This window comes from Pongo abelii, chromosome 2, assembly GCF_028885655.2.
Source record: "Pongo abelii isolate AG06213 chromosome 2, NHGRI_mPonAbe1-v2.0_pri, whole genome shotgun sequence".
NCBI lineage: Eukaryota > Metazoa > Chordata > Mammalia > Primates > Hominidae > Pongo > Pongo abelii.
The window spans coordinates 207,588,653-207,606,777 of record NC_085928.1 but is presented as its reverse complement, the minus strand read 5'-3'; the positions used below and the strand labels follow the sequence as shown (position 1 = coordinate 207,606,777).

The window sequence follows — 18,125 nt, the reverse complement described above, 5'->3', positions numbered from 1 at the left end:
TTTTTACCAGGTTTTTATTCTTCTGTGGGTGAATTTAAAAGAATAGATGTAAATTAGGTTGACAGATCTGAGCTAGTATAAGGACATAGTCTTTTCGCACTTATTGGAAAGCCTCTGATTTTTATTATTCACAATCTAATTTGGACTGTATATAATTCTTTAAAATAGTAATCTGGGTGTGGTGGCTTATGCCTGTAATCCCAGCACTTTGGGAGGCTGAGGTGGGAGTATCACTTCAGGACAGGAGCTTGAGACTAACCTGGGCAACATAATGTCCAGTTTTTTGGCTGATGAATAAATCTTCTCTACCAAATTCTGATATACAAAGGAGTGAATATCAATTACACATTAATCACTCATAAATGGAATACTGATTGGCTTGTTTCGTTTTTGAAGTATTTTTCACTTTCTTTATTTTGAAGCTTCTTCTCAGCCTGTCGATAACCATGTTAGCCCATCTTCCTTCTTGGGCCAGACACCAGCATCACCAGCCAGATACTCACCAGTTTCTAAAGCAATACTTGGAGATGATGAAATTACAAGGTAAGGAAGTTAACATTTATCCTTCTTACATAAAATCAACTATTAAATTGAATTTTAATCAGCCATGTAAGATAGCCACAATTTTTAGGACTAAAAAATTTTATTTTTAGACAGTTAATGATCTTAAAGGTTAATTTTTTCCTTAGGAGGATTCATTGAAGAGCCTGAAATACACACGTTTTGTTTTTACAAATAAATTACTCCTTTTTAAAAATTAATACTGCTTTTCTTTGAGGCTTGGTAAATTGTCCTTAGGAATTAGCTTAGTAAAACTAAGTTAAGAAAATTCTTATGCATATTTTAAAGTAACATTTTATATGTTCCTTATCTAATATATACCATAAAAATATGGCAGTTATTTGATTTGTGTTCAGAATCCATTAAGTGGTGGTTTGGTTTGGTTTTAGCAGCAGAGTCTTACTCTGTTGCCCAGGTTGGAGTGCAGTGGTATGAACTAAGTCACTGCATCCTCGAACTCCTAGACTCAAGCTATCCTCCCATATGTGCCTCCCTAGGTACTAAGATTACAGGCGTGAGCCCCTTTGCCTGGCTGGTGGGTTGGTTGGTTTGTTTGTTTGTTCATTTGTTTGTTTGCTATATATCCTTGATATTCTGACACACAAAATTTACTTTCATCTAAAGTTACTAACTGCACTGAAATTTATAGATTAACTGTCTTTTTAATCCCAAAGAATTCTAATGAGATAGAAAAAAATTGGTGAAAAAGCATTGTAGATCTTTTTCATATTATTCAATATAGTAATAAGACACTGTAGAGTTTGCTTTATAATTTGTACACGTCTTTTATATTATAGATTCAGTGTTAAAATGTGTACCAAGTAATGTCTGTTCTTAACGTTTATTGATTACATTATTGTTAGCATTATTATTATTTTTTACTTATCAGACTCCTGATTCTAGGCAGTGATCTTAAGGACAGATAGGAGTGTTTGTCTCTTGTCTTTCATGAAGAATTAGCAATGTTGGAAACTTAATAGGTTGTCAGTAATTGTGTTTGGGATGAAAATTAGCAGAAAGAATAGTGTTCTTATTTGTTTGTGATGGGAATATCGAAGGCTGCTAGTCGGCAGTGCTTCTAGAGTGACCTTTCACTGCCATTTATTTTTATTACTTTCTAATAGTGCCTATTTAAGGCAGTAAAGAGGGAAACTATAATAGTGAATGGCTTATCTAGTCTTTAATCTCTTTGCATATTTTACAAACTAAAAAAAAAAAGTTATATTTGCACCTTGATTACTGTTCCTCATGCTTCTTCACTTGAGTCTCTTGTCTAGAATACTGCATTGGACTTTGAAGTATTAGCCACTCCCTTTTGATAATCACACTACTTTGTAATAATGAAGTATAAAATCTTTCCAACATTACAAGTTCTTCACAATTTGACCTTAAGCAGTCTTTCAGACGTTACCAATATCAAAAAAGTAAAAAAAAAAAATCACAACATGCCTACATTTTGGTTCTAAAGTTTATTTTTTAACAGCCTTATTGAGATATGATTCACATATCATAAATTTCACCTGTTTAAAGTATACAATTTGTGGTATATTGCATCAGTTTTTAAAAATTGTAGCGAAATATATAGAACAAAATTTGACATTTTAACTATTTTTAAGTGTACAATTCAGTAGTGTTAATTGCATTCACAATTTTGTGAACCCATCACTATTTCCAAAACCTTTTCATTACTTCAGACAAACTCTGTGACCATTAAGCAGTAATTCTCCCTTCCACTGTCTTCCCAGCCCCTGGTAACCTTTAATCTACTTTTTGTCTCTATGAATTTGCCTATTCTGGATAGTTTATATAAGTGGAACCATATAATATTTGTCCTTTTGTGACTGGCCTATTTCACTTATGTTGTCAGGATACACTCATTTGTTAGCATGTATCAGAATTTCATTTGTTTTTATGACAATACCGTTCCATTATACATATACGCCACATTTGGTTTATTCATCTAATGATGGGCACCTTTTGGTTACTGTGAGTAATTCCATAATAAACACTGACATGCAAGTATCTGTCCAGGTCACTGCCTTCAGTTACTCGGGATATATACCTAAGGGCAGAATTGCTGGGTCGTGTGCTAATTCTACGTTAGCTTTTTCAGGAACCACCAAACTGGCTTTCGTAGTGCCTGCACAGTTTTATGTTCTCATCAGTAACGTATGAGGTGCAATTTCTTTACATCCTCATCAACGCTTGTTACTTTTTGTTTTGTGGTTTTTTTAATAGCCATCCTAGTAGACCTGAAGTATCTCATTATTTTTATATCCCTTTCCCTAGTGACTGATGATGTTGAGCACCTTTTCATGTGCTTATATTATTTGAAAATCAGAGTGTATTTCCCCCCAGAAATACTGTTAAATTTCAGCTGAGTATTTTTTAATCAAGTATAATTTCCTAATATAAAATTCTAATTCATACATATTTTAAAGCATAATAGGAACAGTAAACCCGGAATTCACCATCTAATATAATATAGGAAATAAAACATCACCAATATGATAAAACCTACCTGTGCCCCTGCAGATAGGTTTTAATTATTTCATATAAAAAGCCTGAAGATGGGCAATTCCAAGGTTGGTATAACAACCTTAGGCCTGTGGTGTCTTTGGTATACTCTTGGTTTCACCTTCCTGATTATAATATGTCCAAACCAGTAAAGGGATTGTATTATTCAGTCGTGTGGGGTTTTGTTTGTTTTGTTTTGTTTTTTTGAGGAAAGGAAGGTAGCAAGATGCTTTGTCCTTGATAAGGTTTGTCTGTCTCTAGAAAATGACAATAAAATTTCCCTTCATTTACCAGAGGTTAGAATGGGGTTATACTCTCACCGTAGCAAAGGAGCACAGGATTGCAATAACTTGTTTAGGTTGGTTATGGTTCATCCCTTTGAGACTGGAGAACGGGCCTACCTTCTCTAAGACAGGAGGATAGCTGCCTTTTAAACATCTAAGTAGGGGCAGTGATTGCTTTGAAGGCAATAAAGTGTGCAACATCAGCTTTTCATGAGTATGTGTATTTCCTGATAAGCTCTTATAATACTTTTAAATTTCCACATTTTTTTTCTGTTTTGGTTTCATTTCTGTTTTATATAACACAGATTTTTTGCTTTTATATAAAATTAGATTTTTTCCTTTGATTTGTAGGCTTAGAATCTCTTTATCCCATAGTTCTAGAAAAACCATTTATATTTTATCTAGCTTTCTTTGTAGTTTGATAACATAAAAATTATCAGTAGGTAGTTCTCACTGATAGAATGTCAGGTTTTATATAAAATTTCCCAGATACTCAATTTTTTTTAATTTTTAGGGAACCTAGAAAAGTTGTTCTTCATCGTGGCTCAACAGGCCTTGGTTTCAACATTGTAGGAGGAGAAGATGGAGAAGGAATATTTATTTCCTTTATCTTAGCCGGAGGACCTGCTGATCTAAGTGGAGAGCTCAGAAAAGGAGATCGTATTATATCGGTAAGACATGTTAGTCAAGATCACGTCTTTATTATTTTCACTGGACCTGTTTTTAAAGCAAGGTCTTCTGTTTTTTTTTATATCCTAAAGTAATGGGGATATCTTGGTTATCTTCTTATCATTTTACAGCTTAATTGTAGAATTGTAGTGTCAGAGAACATACTATATAATAGGTTTCTTTTTATATTTGACTCTTCTAAGGGGTCAGTTTTTATAAATGTGCTTGAAGAAATTATGTGTTCTCTATTGACTGGAAAGTTTGCTATGTGTCTATTAACTCAAGCTTGTTACTTGTGTACTTCTTTATACTTTAATCTGTTACCTTCTTGATCTATCTTGATCTATTGAGGTTTTTAAAGCTATCCAAATATGATTTTTTTAAAGCTACCCAAACATGGGTTCAACAGTTCGTCCTCATAGCATTAGCTTTTTTTAGTATGTCTTTTGAAATTGTGTTATTAGGTACACATAGTTTTATAGTTGTTATTATGTAATGAACATCTTGATTTATAATAATGGTTTTGCCCTGGAATCTATATTGTCTGATATTAATGTGGCTGATTTTTTTTTTGACTTGATATTTGTGTCATCTTTTCTCCTCTTCTTACTTTCAATTTGTGTGCTTATGTTGTTACCCATACACAATTTTTGTCTAAAACTTACCTATAGTTCTACTGTGACACACAGACTTTGGGAAACTTTAACATGCCATTTCTAGTATTTTACTTCTGTTTCATGTTTCTACCCATAAATTGTAATTTTTATTTTTGTTTATTAAAAGTTAATCCACAGGTCATACAATTTTTGTTTACCATCCCGTCTTGTATCTTCCTTCTTCTGTGTTTCTCAGTGGACCACTAACAGCATTTGGATTGTACAGTTATTTGTTGTATAGGACTGTCTTGCTCTTCATAGAAAATTTCCCTTTTTTTCCCCCCTTGAGACAGAGTCTCGCTCTGTCACCCAGGCTGGAGTGCAGTGGCGCCATCTTGGCTCACTGCAAGCTCTGCCTCCTGGGTTCATGCCATTCTCCTGCCTCAGCTTCCCTAGTAGCTGGGACTACAGGTGCCCTCCACCGCACCTGGCTAATTTTTTTGTATTTTTAGTAGAGACGGGGTTTCGCCGTGTTAGCCAGGATGGACTCGATCTCCTGACCTCGTGATCCTCCCACCTTGGCCTCCCAAAGTGCTGGGATTACAGGCGTGAGCCACTGCACCTGGCCGAAAATTTCCCTTTTTTAAAAGCTTTCATATACATGCTACATGCTAGTAAAACTCCCTAGTCATTGCAAAAAGCAAAAGTGCCCTTCAAATATCTAAATGCACCTTAGTGTGCAAGCCCTTGATTTGTGCTTTCAGCAATGGTTCCTTAATCGTAAATACTCTAGACTTTATCTGAAAGTATCTTTATTTTATTTCACTTTAAAAGTTAGTTCAATCTAGAATTACAGGTTGATAGCTGTTACCTCTCAGTATTTTGAAGATACTGTTTTATGTTGTCTGGCATGTTGTTTCTATTTAACCAAAAAAGTCTACTCTGTCTTGTTCGTAGGTGACTTGTGGGGGTTTGCTGGCTGCTTGTAGGATGCTTTGTCTTTGATGTGCTGCAGTTTCACTGAAATGTGAAACTTTGTCTATGTCTAGCATATTATTTATTGTGTTTGGGATTCGTTATGCTTTCTGAATCAGAGGAGTCATATCTTTCATCAATTCTAAAAACTTCTTTCATCGATTCTGGAGACTTAGCCATTGTCTTTTCAAATTTTGCGTTTCCCATGTTGTATGTATTCTGTCCCTAAACTCCTATGAGTGGATGTTAATCTGTTTTTCATGTCTTTTAACCCCAATTTCATATTTACAACTCTGTCTCCTTGTAATTCAAGTTTATAAATTTTCTTTTCTTTTTTCTTTCTTTTATTTTTTGAGATACAGGGCTTCAGTGCATTGCCTAGGCTGGAGTACAGTGGCTACTCACAGGCACAATCATAGAGCACTATTATAGCCTCAAACTTCTGGGCTCAAACGATATTCCTGCCTGAGCCTCCAAGAAGCTGAAACTGTAGCAGCTTAAATTTTCTTATCTATATCTAATCTGAAACTACATCTTATCTATATCTTACCTATAACTGTATCTTACCTTAACTATATCTTATCTATATCTAATCTGAAACTATAGCAGCTTAAATTTTCTTATCTCTATCTAATCTTAAAAGCTACGATTTTAAGACACAGAAATTGTCAGCTTGGTTCAAAAAAGCAAGACCAAACTATATACTATTTATCAGAAATTTACTTTAAATATAAAAGCTCATGTGTTGTAAGTGAGAGAGTGAAAGAAGGTACACTGTGCAAATAGCATACTAAAGCTACTGTCTTAATATGAGACAAAATAGAATTTAAGACATAATGTTATTGTACATAGATTTCATAATTATAAAAGCAGCGAGAAGGATAAAACTGTCATTTCATCAAGAAGACATACCTAGTAATACTTTCAAAATACATGAAGTATAAATTATCAGAACTAAGGAAGGAAATGGACAAATCTACAGTCATATTTGGAAATTTAAATGCCCTCTTCTTTAATTGATAGAACAAGTAGACACAAGGAAAAGAAGAAGAATCTCATTTCTTACTTCATGTCATATAGAAAAATTAACTTGAAATGGACCATAGAACTAAACTTCTAAAAGAAAACATACAAGAAAATCTTGGTAAATATGGATTAGACAAATTTCTTAAATAGTACCAGAGGGCCACCAAGTCAGTTCAATAGAGAAGGGAAAATCTTTTTAACAAATGGTGCTATAATACCTAGATATCTGTATACAAAATTATAAACCTAAACCAGTCTTACTCCAGACATAAAATTTAATTCTAGATGGATTATAGATCTAAATATAAAACTCAGAACCATAATCTTCCTAGAAGAAAATATCAGAGACTATGTTTGCAGGCCTAGAGTAGGTAACAGTTCCTTGGACAAAATGCATAAAATACTAACCATAAAGAAGATGACATTAAGAAACCAAATACGCTGGGTGACGTGACTCTTGCTTGTAATCCCAGTAACTCAGGAGGCTGAGGCAGGTGGATCGCCTGAGGCCAGGTGTTTGAGACCAGCCTGATCAATATAGCAAGACCCCATCTTTAAAAAAACAAATTTTTTTTTAATTAGCCAGACATAGTAGTGGGCACTTATAGTCCCAGCTACTTGGGAGGCTGAGGCAGGAGGATCACTTGAGCTTAGGTGTTCGAAGCTACAGTGAGTGAGCTTTGATCCCACCACTGCACTCCAGTCTGGGCAACAGAGCAAGACCGTCTCAAAAAAAAAAAAAAAAAAAACCAAATAGGCAAGCCACACAGTGGTAAAAAATATTCTCAGCACATACATGACATACTACTTGTATCCAGAATATATAAATATCTCCTACATATCAACAATAAAAAGATGAGTAACCCAATTAAAAATGCACCAAAGACTTGAGCAGATACATCACAAAAGATATGTGAATGGCCAGCAAGCACATGACAAGGTGCTTAACATTAGGCATCAGAGAAGTGCACAGACCACAATAAATGAAGAGGTTTGTAGGGATTTGGATAAGAGTGATGTAATTGTTCTATATTTCGATTGTGGGTGGCTGCACGAAATTCACATTTGCCAAGACTTAACTATACACTAAAAAAGATTGATTATGCCTAGATAAAAATAGGTATTCTTGAAATCGTAATGAAATACTATATCCCAGTTAGTTGAACAACAAAAGAAAAAAATAACATTCATTGATGAGGATGTGGAGCAGCTGCAACCCTCATTCACTACTAGTGGACATGTAAAATGGTATGCCACTAGAAGAACTTTTGGGAAGGTTTTTACGAAGTTAAACATACATCTAATCTTATCACCCAGGTTTTACCCAGGACAAATGAAAGCATACATCAACAAAAAGACTTTGACAAGAACATTCTTAACAGCCTTATTCATAATAATCTAGATCTTGAAATGACCCGTTTCCATCAACAGGAAAATTGCTAAATTGTGGTATGTTTACACAATATAATACTACTCAGCAATTAAAAGGAACAACTACTGAAACACAAAACAAGTATGTTGAGCAAAACAGATAACAAAAATACATACTATATAATTCCAGTTACATGATAATCATGAGCAGGTGACACTAACTTGTGGTACTGTAAGTCAGAAAGTGGTTGCCAGTGATTGGGACTGACTATAGAAGTGCACAGTTGAACATCGATGGAAAAGATACATGTCTTGTTTGGGGTAGTGGTTTCATGATTTATACGGTTAGCAAAATCCTTTCAGCTGAGCTGTTCAAATTTCTAAAATATACTGTAATTTATTTAAGTTACAGTATGTTAAGGAAAAGTTAGTGGTAGGGAATGGACTTAAAAGATTAATATTGTTGAACATATTTCCTAGTTATTTAGGGAAATAAAGTTAGCTTAGAGCCTCACTTCACACTTTGTGTCAAAATAAATTTTCGTTTAGCCTAGAGTTCAGTAATAGACGTTTTTAAATTGTCCATTTGGAACCACTTTAGATAGGTCATTGACACAGTGCTAAAGTGTGTGAGACCAACCAACTCAACCTAGTTCACCCAGAACATTCATGGTTTTAGAACTGAATGCCCCATGTCTGGAAACCCTTTGGTCTTGATTCTAAAACTGGAAGTCTCAGCTAGTCCAGGGAGGTAGCTCACCCTAATGTGAGTGAGGTTAAATACAGCATTATGTTTAGCAATATGCATCAGTAACCTTAAAATTTTAATGCTTACTGAACTTCTCTAGGGAAATGCCCTAAAAGCACTAGGGAATAGTAGACCGATCAAAAAACTTAAAAGGAAAATTGGAGGAGTGAGTTCTCCTTAAGGCCTTTGAAAACCTCCATGTATCCTTGGAACCAGAAGGCCACACACATGTTCAGGGCTGTGCTCATGCTCAGGAAAGGCTAGAAAAGGCCTAAACTCTCACCTCTACCTGATCATGAGCCTCTGTGCAAGCGATTTAAGGCAGTTGTTAACTGCTTATCTGAGTGTTAAAGGTGGGCCCCAAAATGCACATATAGCCTTTGGAAAAGAGTGGAAGATTTATAAGTTTCAGGTATTTAAGGAAATATCTATTCAGTCATTAACCACCAAGCTAACCAGACAGAGACTTCAGTGGCCACACACAACAAAGAATACAGACTTTATAACATTAAGAAAAGTCACTAACAGACAGCAATGACAAGCCTAGATAAGAGTACAGTTCTGCTATCCAGAGTTGCCGTATTATATTTATTTTAAATGCCTATTTTTCATCATAAAATTTTGAGGCAAGAAGAAAGAAAAGTATGGCCCATATACAGGAGAAAAATGCAATCAATGGATATTGTTCCTAGGGAAGGTCAGACATTGAACATACTAGACAAAGACATTAAACCAGGTATTTTAAATATGTTCAATGAATAAAAGAAAACCATCCTATAGACTGAAATGAAAATAAAGGAACAATATCTCACCAAGTAAAAAATATCAATAAAGAGTTAGAAATTATATGTAAGAACCAAATAGAAATTCTGGAGTTGAAAAGTACAGTAACTTAAATGAAAAATTCTCTAGACAAGGTCAACAGCAGATTTGAGCTGGCAGAAGAAAGAATCAGCAAACTTGAAGATGGGTCAATTGAGATTTTGATGCTGAAGAACTGAACAATAACAAAAAAAGGAAGAATGAAGAAAAATTAACAGCTTCAGAGACCTATGGGATACTATCAAATTCACCAACATAATGGGAGTATGTGAAAGATGGGAAAGAGAGAAAAAGGAAGAAAGAATATTTGAATAAATACTCGCCCAAAAACTTCTAAAACTTGATTAAAACCATTAATCCAAGAACCTCAGTGAACTCCAAGTTGAATTAATTTAAAGAGATCTACAACATAGACATATTACAATCCAACTGTCTATAGCCGAAGGCAGAATATTGAAAGTAGCGAAAAGAAATGACTCACCACGTGCAAGGGATCCTCAACAAGGTTAATAGCTGATTTCTCATCAGAAACCATGGAGGTCAGAAAGCAGTGAAATAACATATTCAAAATTCTGAAAAGAAGAAAACTTTGTTGACTAGAACTCTATATCCAGCAAAACTATCTTTTGAAGATAAAGAAGAAATCAGGACATTGCCAGATAAACAAAAGCTGAAGGAGTTCATCTCTCAAAAACCTGCCCTATAGGAAATAATAAAGAGACTCCTTCAGACTAAAATGAAACGAAACTAGAGAGTAACTCAAATCCACATGAAGAAATAAAGAGCCTAAGTAAAGGCAACTACACAGGTAAATAGAAAACAACATAAGGGTATTGTCTTATATGCAACTCTTTTTCTCCAACCTGATTTTAAAAACAACTGAATAAAGCAATAATTACAAATTTGATGTGCACACATTGTATAAACATAAAATTAATATGACAACACCACAAGGGAGGTAAAGAAACTAGGTTCTTATAAAATGTTTGTTTGTTTACTTATTTATTTTTAGAGGTAGCATCTCACTCTGTCACCCAGGCTGGAGTGCAGTAGCACAGTCATAGCTCACTGCAGCCTCAAACTTATTCACTCAGGCAATCCTCCTGCCTCAGCCTCCCGAGTAGCTGGGCTGCAGGTATGCACCACTACACCTGGCTAAATTTTTTTTCTTTATTTTTATAGAGATAAGGGTCTCACTGTGTTGCCCAGCCAGCCCTCAAAGTGTTGTACTCAAGTGATGCTCCTGCTTCAGTCCTTTTGCCTGAGCCACCTGAGTCACTGGGATTACAGTCGAGAACCACCACATCTGGCTTTAAATTTTTACTTATAATCCAAGATAACCACTAAGAAAATGACTAACAAATATATGTAGTAAAATTAATTACATAGGAATTAAAATGGCACACTAGGAAATATCTATTTAATATAAAAATAATGCAGTAATTGAGGAATAGAGAAAGAAAAGACATAGAACAAATAGCCAAATTAAGTAAATTCTACATTATCAGTAATTATATTAAATATAAATGGATTAAGCACTCCAGTTAAAAGGCCAAAGATGTTGATAGAGTAGATTAGAAAACAGAATCCAACTATACAGGGTCTACAAGAGAGACACTTTAGACTCAAAGACACAAAAAGGTTGAAAGTACATGGGTAGAAAAGATGCATTACACAAAAAGTAACCAAAAGACACCTACTGTGGCTGTACTAATACGACTAATATCAAAGGACACTTGAAGAGAAACATTATTACTAAAGGCAAAAGACATTTATAATATATCATTATATAGTCATAGATGATATATATTTTATAGTTATATACTCTAATTACCAATACATTTCTAGAAAGACAAACTATTGAAACTAACTCAAGAAGAAATAGAAAAGTTTAATAGATTTGAAACAAGTAAGGAAATTGAATTAGTAATCAAAAACTAACAAAACACAAAAATCCCAGGACCAGATGGCTGCACTGGTACATCCTGCCAAACATTTAAAGAATTAACACCAATCATTCACAAACTCTTCCCCAAAAAGGAATAAGCATGAGGAATGTTTTCCAGCTCATTGTATGTGGCCAGTATTATCCTTATACCAAACCAAAGACATCACAAGAAGAAAAAATTACAAACCAATATCCCATATGAATATAGATGTAAAAATCAACAAAATAACAACCTGGATCCAACAACATGAACAAGGATGATGTACCATAACCAAATGGAATTTATTCAAGGAATGCATGGTTAGTTCAACATAGAAAAACCAATCAAAGTAAGACACCATCTTAATAAAGGATGTAAAGCACATGATACCTCAGTAGACACAGAAAAAGCAATTGTCACAAACCAACAGCTTTTCATGATAAGAACACTGAATAGACTAGGAATAAAAGGGAACTTCAACCTGATAAAGCGTGTCTTTGGAAACCCTATAGCTGACATCATACTAAATGATGAGAGACTGAAAGCCTTCCCTCTAAAATCAGGAACAAGACAAGGGCATCTGCTCTTCCTACTTCTATTCAATATTGTCCTGGAGGTTCTAGAAATTAGGCAAGATTTTAAAAAAAAAAAAAAAAGGCTACCAGAATAAAAAGCAAGAAAACTATTTCTGTTTGCAGATGACATAATCTTGTATAGAAAAAATCTTAAAAAATACAACAGACTATCAAGCTAATAAACGAGTTCAGTAAATTTGCAGGATAGACAAAGAAAACATTCATTTATAATAGTATCAAAAAGAATAAAATACTTAAGTATAAATTTAAGGATCAACAAAAGTGATATATCCTTTTTTTTTTTTTTGAGACAGAGTCTTGCTCTGTCGCCCAGGCTGGAGTGCAGTGGCGCGATCTCTGCTCACTGCAAGCTCCGCCTCCCAGCTTCACGCCATTCTGCTGCCTCAGCCTCCCAAGTAGCTGGGACTACAGGCGCCCACCACCACACACGGCTAATTTTTTTGTATTTTCAGTAGAGACAGGGTTTCACCGTGTTAGCCAGGATGGTCTCGATCTCCTGACCTCGTGATCTGCCCTCCTCGGCCTCCCAAAGTGCTGGGATTACAGGCGTGAGCCACCACACCCGGCCAGTATATCCATTTTTAATGGATTTTAGTGGCGCATTATTTAGCCATAATAAGGAATGAAGTACTGATACATGCTCCAAGGATGAACCTGGAAAATAAGTGAAAGAAGCCAAGCACAGATGGCTACATATTATATATCCCGTTTATTTGAAATGTACAGAATAGGTATATATAGGTACATATACAGTATGGTCAGAAAGTAGATTCGTAGTTGCTAGGGATGGAGAGGAGACAGGAGTTTCTGTCAGTGGATAGAGTTTCTTTTTGGAGCGATGAAAATATTTTGGAATTAGGTGGTAATGATGGTTGCACAGCCTTGTGAATATACTAAAAATCACTAAACTATATGCTTTAAAAATGTGAATTTTATGGTATGCGAATTATTTCTCCATTTTTAAAAATGTTGGTGTAAAAGAAAAAAAGTGACTCTAAGGCTATTTATACAAATATATCTCTCAGTACTGGAATTTCTTCTAAAATATCCTTAATAATGTATCTTCAATTGAAATGTTCAGTGATAGTCTGGAAAGTCTTTAATATGTAGTTTCGTTCAACAAATTATGCTCTTAAAAGAGTATGGTGCACAGAAATAATTTATTAACATTTTTAATCTTTTATACAATAATCTGTGAAAATCTATCTTTCTTTATATTTCTTGCCTAATTTGTTCTCTCAGGAATTAGGAGGATTTTCTTTATGCACTAAGTTGAAATATTTATACATTGTATTGAGTTTTATATGACCATTATCAGCTGGAGATATTGTCTAATAACCACATTGTTACATTTGTTTATATTAGGGATTTTAGATCTTGGCTTTCATTGAGGGGGATGGGAGGTGGTGGTGGTGGTGGTGGTTTTGAGACGGAGTGTCTCTCTCTGTCACCCAGGCTGAAGTGCAGTGGTGTGATCTCAGCTCACTATAACTTCCGCCTCCCAGGTTCAAGTGATTCTCATGCCTCAGCCTCCTTAGTAGCTGGGACTACAGGCACACACCACCACGCCCGGCTAATTTTTGTATTTTTAGTAGAGACAGGTGTTTGCCATGTTGGCCAGGCTGGTCTGAAACTCCTGGCCTCAAGTGAACCACCCACCTCAGCTTCCCAAAGTGCTGGGGTAACAGGTGTGAGCCACCATGCCCAGCCTCAAGGGGTATGTATTTAAATTTAGTTGCATAATGGTTTCTTTTTAAATAATATAAAACATCAGATCTTTATTTGGTTAAAATGTTCTTTATGTAAATTTATGATCCCAAGAATTTCTGGGCTCATAGTCAAATTTTTTAAAAGTGATATGTGATCTTTAACAGATTTCAGATTAGTTCTCAACAAAACAAGTTTTTATGTAAAAATTGCATGACGATCGTTCCTTTCCAAAAATTTTCAGTGAAGGTTCTGAACATTGCCATATTCTATTCATTGTTGCTTCTTCTTAATTTTTTTAATTCGGTATTTAAAGTTTATTATGTTCAAGTATAATGCTTTCATGAATGTCCTCTTATTGTGGAAAAGGAACAATCTCTCAAGATAACGTACCTTGCACTGTATGTGTATATATGCGCACAAAGTATTGGCAACCTTTCAGAAATAAGAATTAAGTTGCCTCTTCTGGAGTAGAATTGTACCTACTGGTAGAATTGGATAATTCTTTCACCTAAGGAAGGGCTCTTTATTCACAAAATAGCTCCTGGTTCATTTAATTAACATTTATTCTAATTAAATCAGTCCTTGAAATCTGAGCTATTTTAATATTTCTAAATAATAGCTTTCCTATTATACCAAAAGAATGGAAGTTTTAGTTTGTACAGGAAGAAAAATAATTGGAACTGAGTTGAGCAGTAGGCGTGAGAATGTGGCAGGAGGCGAATGGATGCTACAAGCAAAATGACTTTCCCTCCCGTTGCTTGAGTTCCTAGTAAAATAAAGTGTGCAAAATGATGCCACTTGATTTTTCAGGTTCTCAAATTAAGGTACATTTCTCAATGGATTGATAGCCAGCCTTCTGGGGAAAAATGTTTTGGTTTTACTAACTTGACATTAAGCAAGGTGGTTTTAGTAAATAAAATAGCTTTGAATGATAATATTTTGTTTTACTATGCAGTATATTTTTAGTCAATCAGAACAAGAAACATTTTAGTGGTAAAGTTATTGTAACTAATTTTTTAATACATGCTTACTCAAAGAATAGACTTGTGATTTCTAATCAAAGTGATTCTTTTCTCCCAAATTAAGATTTGGTTTGATTTACAGGTAAACAGTGTTGACCTCAGAGCTGCTAGTCATGAGCAGGCAGCAGCTGCATTGAAAAATGCTGGCCAGGCTGCCACAATTGTTGCACAATATCGACCTGAAGGTAATAACATTCTTATTGTCTATAGTTAGTGCTTATTTTAGTTTTTAAAATTCTTCCTCTTTAATAATGTTTAACTTCCAAGCTTAACTTCCTTTTTTGTGCTTTTTTTCTGATTTGCTAATCTAGTATTTGTTTAGTCTGAACCTAGTTTTTTTTCCAGATCAAAAGTTGTTTTTTTGGTTTTTGATTTTTGTTTTTTGAGACAGGGTTCCACTGTTACTGCCCAGGCTGGAGTGCAATGGTGCAATCTCAGCTCACCGCAACCTCTGCCTCCCAGATTCAAGTGATTCTCCTGCCTCAGCCTCCCAAGTAGCTGGGATTACAGGCATGCGCCACCACACCCGGCTAATTTTTTGTATTTTTAGTAGAGAGAGGGTTTCTCCATGTTGGCCAGGCTGGTCTCAAACTCCTGACCTCAGGTGATCCGCCCACCTCAGCCTCCCAAAGTGCTGCAATTACAGGCGTGAGCCACTGCACCCTGCCAAAAGTATTTTTTAATGATGTGGGAACTGGCATCCGCAAGCTTAACCCACATAACCCCATTATGTGGGTTAATTTAACTGTTTATTTTTTTGAATCTGTTCTGTAACTGAAGACATAGCTTTTAATGTCCCTTTTACTACTTTATTGATCTGAAAAAATAATAAAAACCATAAGCAGAGATAGTAATAATGCCCAAAAAAATTAGGTCACCCAGATTTTTTCTAGCTTTTGAATTAGGTTAGAATTATTAATATCAAGATTTAAGACATGTTTCTAATAGCTGTTACTGCTGCTATTTAAAATAAAGAGAAGAATGCCAAGTTTGGGTATAATGTGTGTCTAGATGGTAAAGTATCATGGATGTGACCTTACTAAGTTCCTAGGGGAAGAAGGTGGTAATGGAAAATTTGAGGTCATGCCATATTAAACATATGTAAGACTCTAGTGTACATCAACATAACCACATCTCCAATAAAACCTCAGTGGAATTTAGAAAGCTTAAATGCCCAAAAGAATACATAGCATATTTGTTGATGCTCATAAACAACATGATGAAGAAGGAAAAAATGATGTGAGTAATGGAGCTAAATGAGTAATTCCATAATTTATCAACTGATTACATTTATTCTTTTTTGAAGCAGAATTTCTTTTTAATCTAGTATGTTTTTTAGCTGATCAAAGCAGCGTGTTGAGCATTGCTTGGTCTTTCTTAAGTATGGGAGGTTCTGTCAATCTAGTAAAACCTTGGCCTTTTAGGCTCAGTAACTAAACAAGGGAAAATTTGTTTAATTGGGAGTAAATTCTGAATATTAATTCACATTAACCAAACAGTAGGGACTAACATATGAAGTCAGAATGTCAATTCGTTAATTTTTGTGAGAAACAAATCTGCCAGTGGGACCCTATGTACTTTTATCTTCTGGCCAACACATTCCACCCCGTAGGTACACTATATGGAAGCCAAGTTACAGTCACTGGTTCCTTAGTATTATAGACAGCCTGTCATTTATATGTTTATAAGGAATATAAACTTTTTAGGTATGGTTACAGGTAACTTAATATCTGCTCCCTAACCTCAAAACACACAACACACAAAAGCAGTAAGAAAAAACATACACCCATGCTCCTACCCACACAACTTCACTTCATATTAACTAAGACTAAGAAGGCAGGTATAATACCTGGACAACCAAGTAGAGGTAAAGACTCCTTAAGCAGCTGAGGTCTTGCAGAAGCCACATGGAAAGAGGGGAAGAGTTAAAATATGGAATGTTAAGAATGTTTGTGATGGCAGCAATTTAGGATATGGTATAAAATTGCAGCTCTTAAAGATGAGAGGCTCATTTTTGAGATATAAAAATGTGACCCTTTTTTATTGCAAGCCTCCTGGGAAGTGGGGTGAGCAGGCTGGAGCAGAAGCCACTCATGATGTGGTTTGCTTTAGAAAAGCAGAGGACCCGTATTTGGATAAAGCAGCCTGCCTCTGTAGGATCAGATAATGTGACAGTATTTGGGTTTTAAAACCTGTAAAAATGTCCTGCACCTCTATCTTTCCTGCGCCCCTCGACTTTCTGGAATAACTACTCTAGCAAAGTAATAAGTAATTTTTTTTTTTTTTTTTAAGACAGAGTTTCACTCTTGCCCAGGCTGGAGTGCAGTGGCACAATCTCGGCTCACTGTAACCTCCACCTCCCAGGTTCAAGCCTCCCGAGTAGGTGGGATTACAGGCACCTGACACCACGCCCGGATTATTTTTGTATTTTTAATAGCGACGGGGTTTCGCTGTGTTGGCCAGACTGGCCTCCTGACCTCAGGTGATCTGCCCGCCTCGGCCTCCCAAAGTACTGGGATTATAGGCATGAGCCACAGCCCCCAGCCCCAGTAATAAGTAATTTAAAAGTAGCCTCACATTCATACAAAGATAATAAGAAGAGGTGGGGAAAAGCATCAAAGCTTAGTAACAGATTAGCTGCATGCACACACAACACAGAAACATTAACACAAATCAGATTTTAAGAAGTACAAAAGGAGTCATCCAACACTCTGATAATCAGCATCTTGCAGTTAGTATCTTTCCTAAAGGCTTGGGATTCTCTGCCTTGTTGATAATCTTATATATATACAGACAGACAGACAGACAGAGACAAAGGTAAGCTTCTGGTAGAATTAAGTTTTTTATCTTTTAGGATCTATGGCTTGCCTTATTAGTCTTCCAAAAAAGTACTTTTATGGGTTTTTCAGCTTGTGTACTTTGAACTTTCTTGACTTGGATTCTAGTTGTGAGAAAAAATAATATCTACAGGACATATGAAGGAACATTATCTTCTAACTCCTGTCAGTTTTATTAATTCCAAAGGCAAGGAATAATTCACTTTGGGGGGCCTTTACTGTTAATCTTTTTGGAGAATCATTATCAGAAATTAGCTGGACGTGGTGGCTCACGCCTCTAATCCCAGCACCTTGGGAGGGCTAGGTGGGAGGATTACTTGAGCCCAGGAGTTCGAGACCAGCCTGGGCAACATAGCAAGATCTCATCTCTACTAAAACTCTTTTTAAAGTTTTGTAATTAGCCATGCGTGGTAGTGTGCACCCGTAGTCCCAGCCAAGGTGAGGATTGCTATGATCTCGACAC

General features: G+C 35.5%; 1 protein-coding gene across 13 annotated transcripts in view; it reads left to right on the top strand.

The window, feature by feature from the left end:
- The window catches only part of DLG1 (discs large MAGUK scaffold protein 1), a 271,361-nt gene that overhangs the window by 187,887 nt on the left and 65,349 nt on the right, over nucleotides 1-18,125 (top strand). For 11 of the 13 annotated variants that reach the window (XM_024241216.3, XM_024241214.3, XM_024241212.3 and 8 more), the window contains 3 exons: nucleotides 423-543; nucleotides 3,877-4,033; nucleotides 14,908-15,010. In XM_024241216.3, coding sequence (XP_024096984.1) covers nucleotides 423-543; nucleotides 3,877-4,033; nucleotides 14,908-15,010 — 381 coding nt within the window. The remainder of the gene's footprint in view (nucleotides 1-422; nucleotides 544-3,876; nucleotides 4,034-14,907; nucleotides 15,011-18,125) is intronic. The other 2 variants (XM_054551072.2, XM_054551073.2) reach the window with 1 other exon arrangement.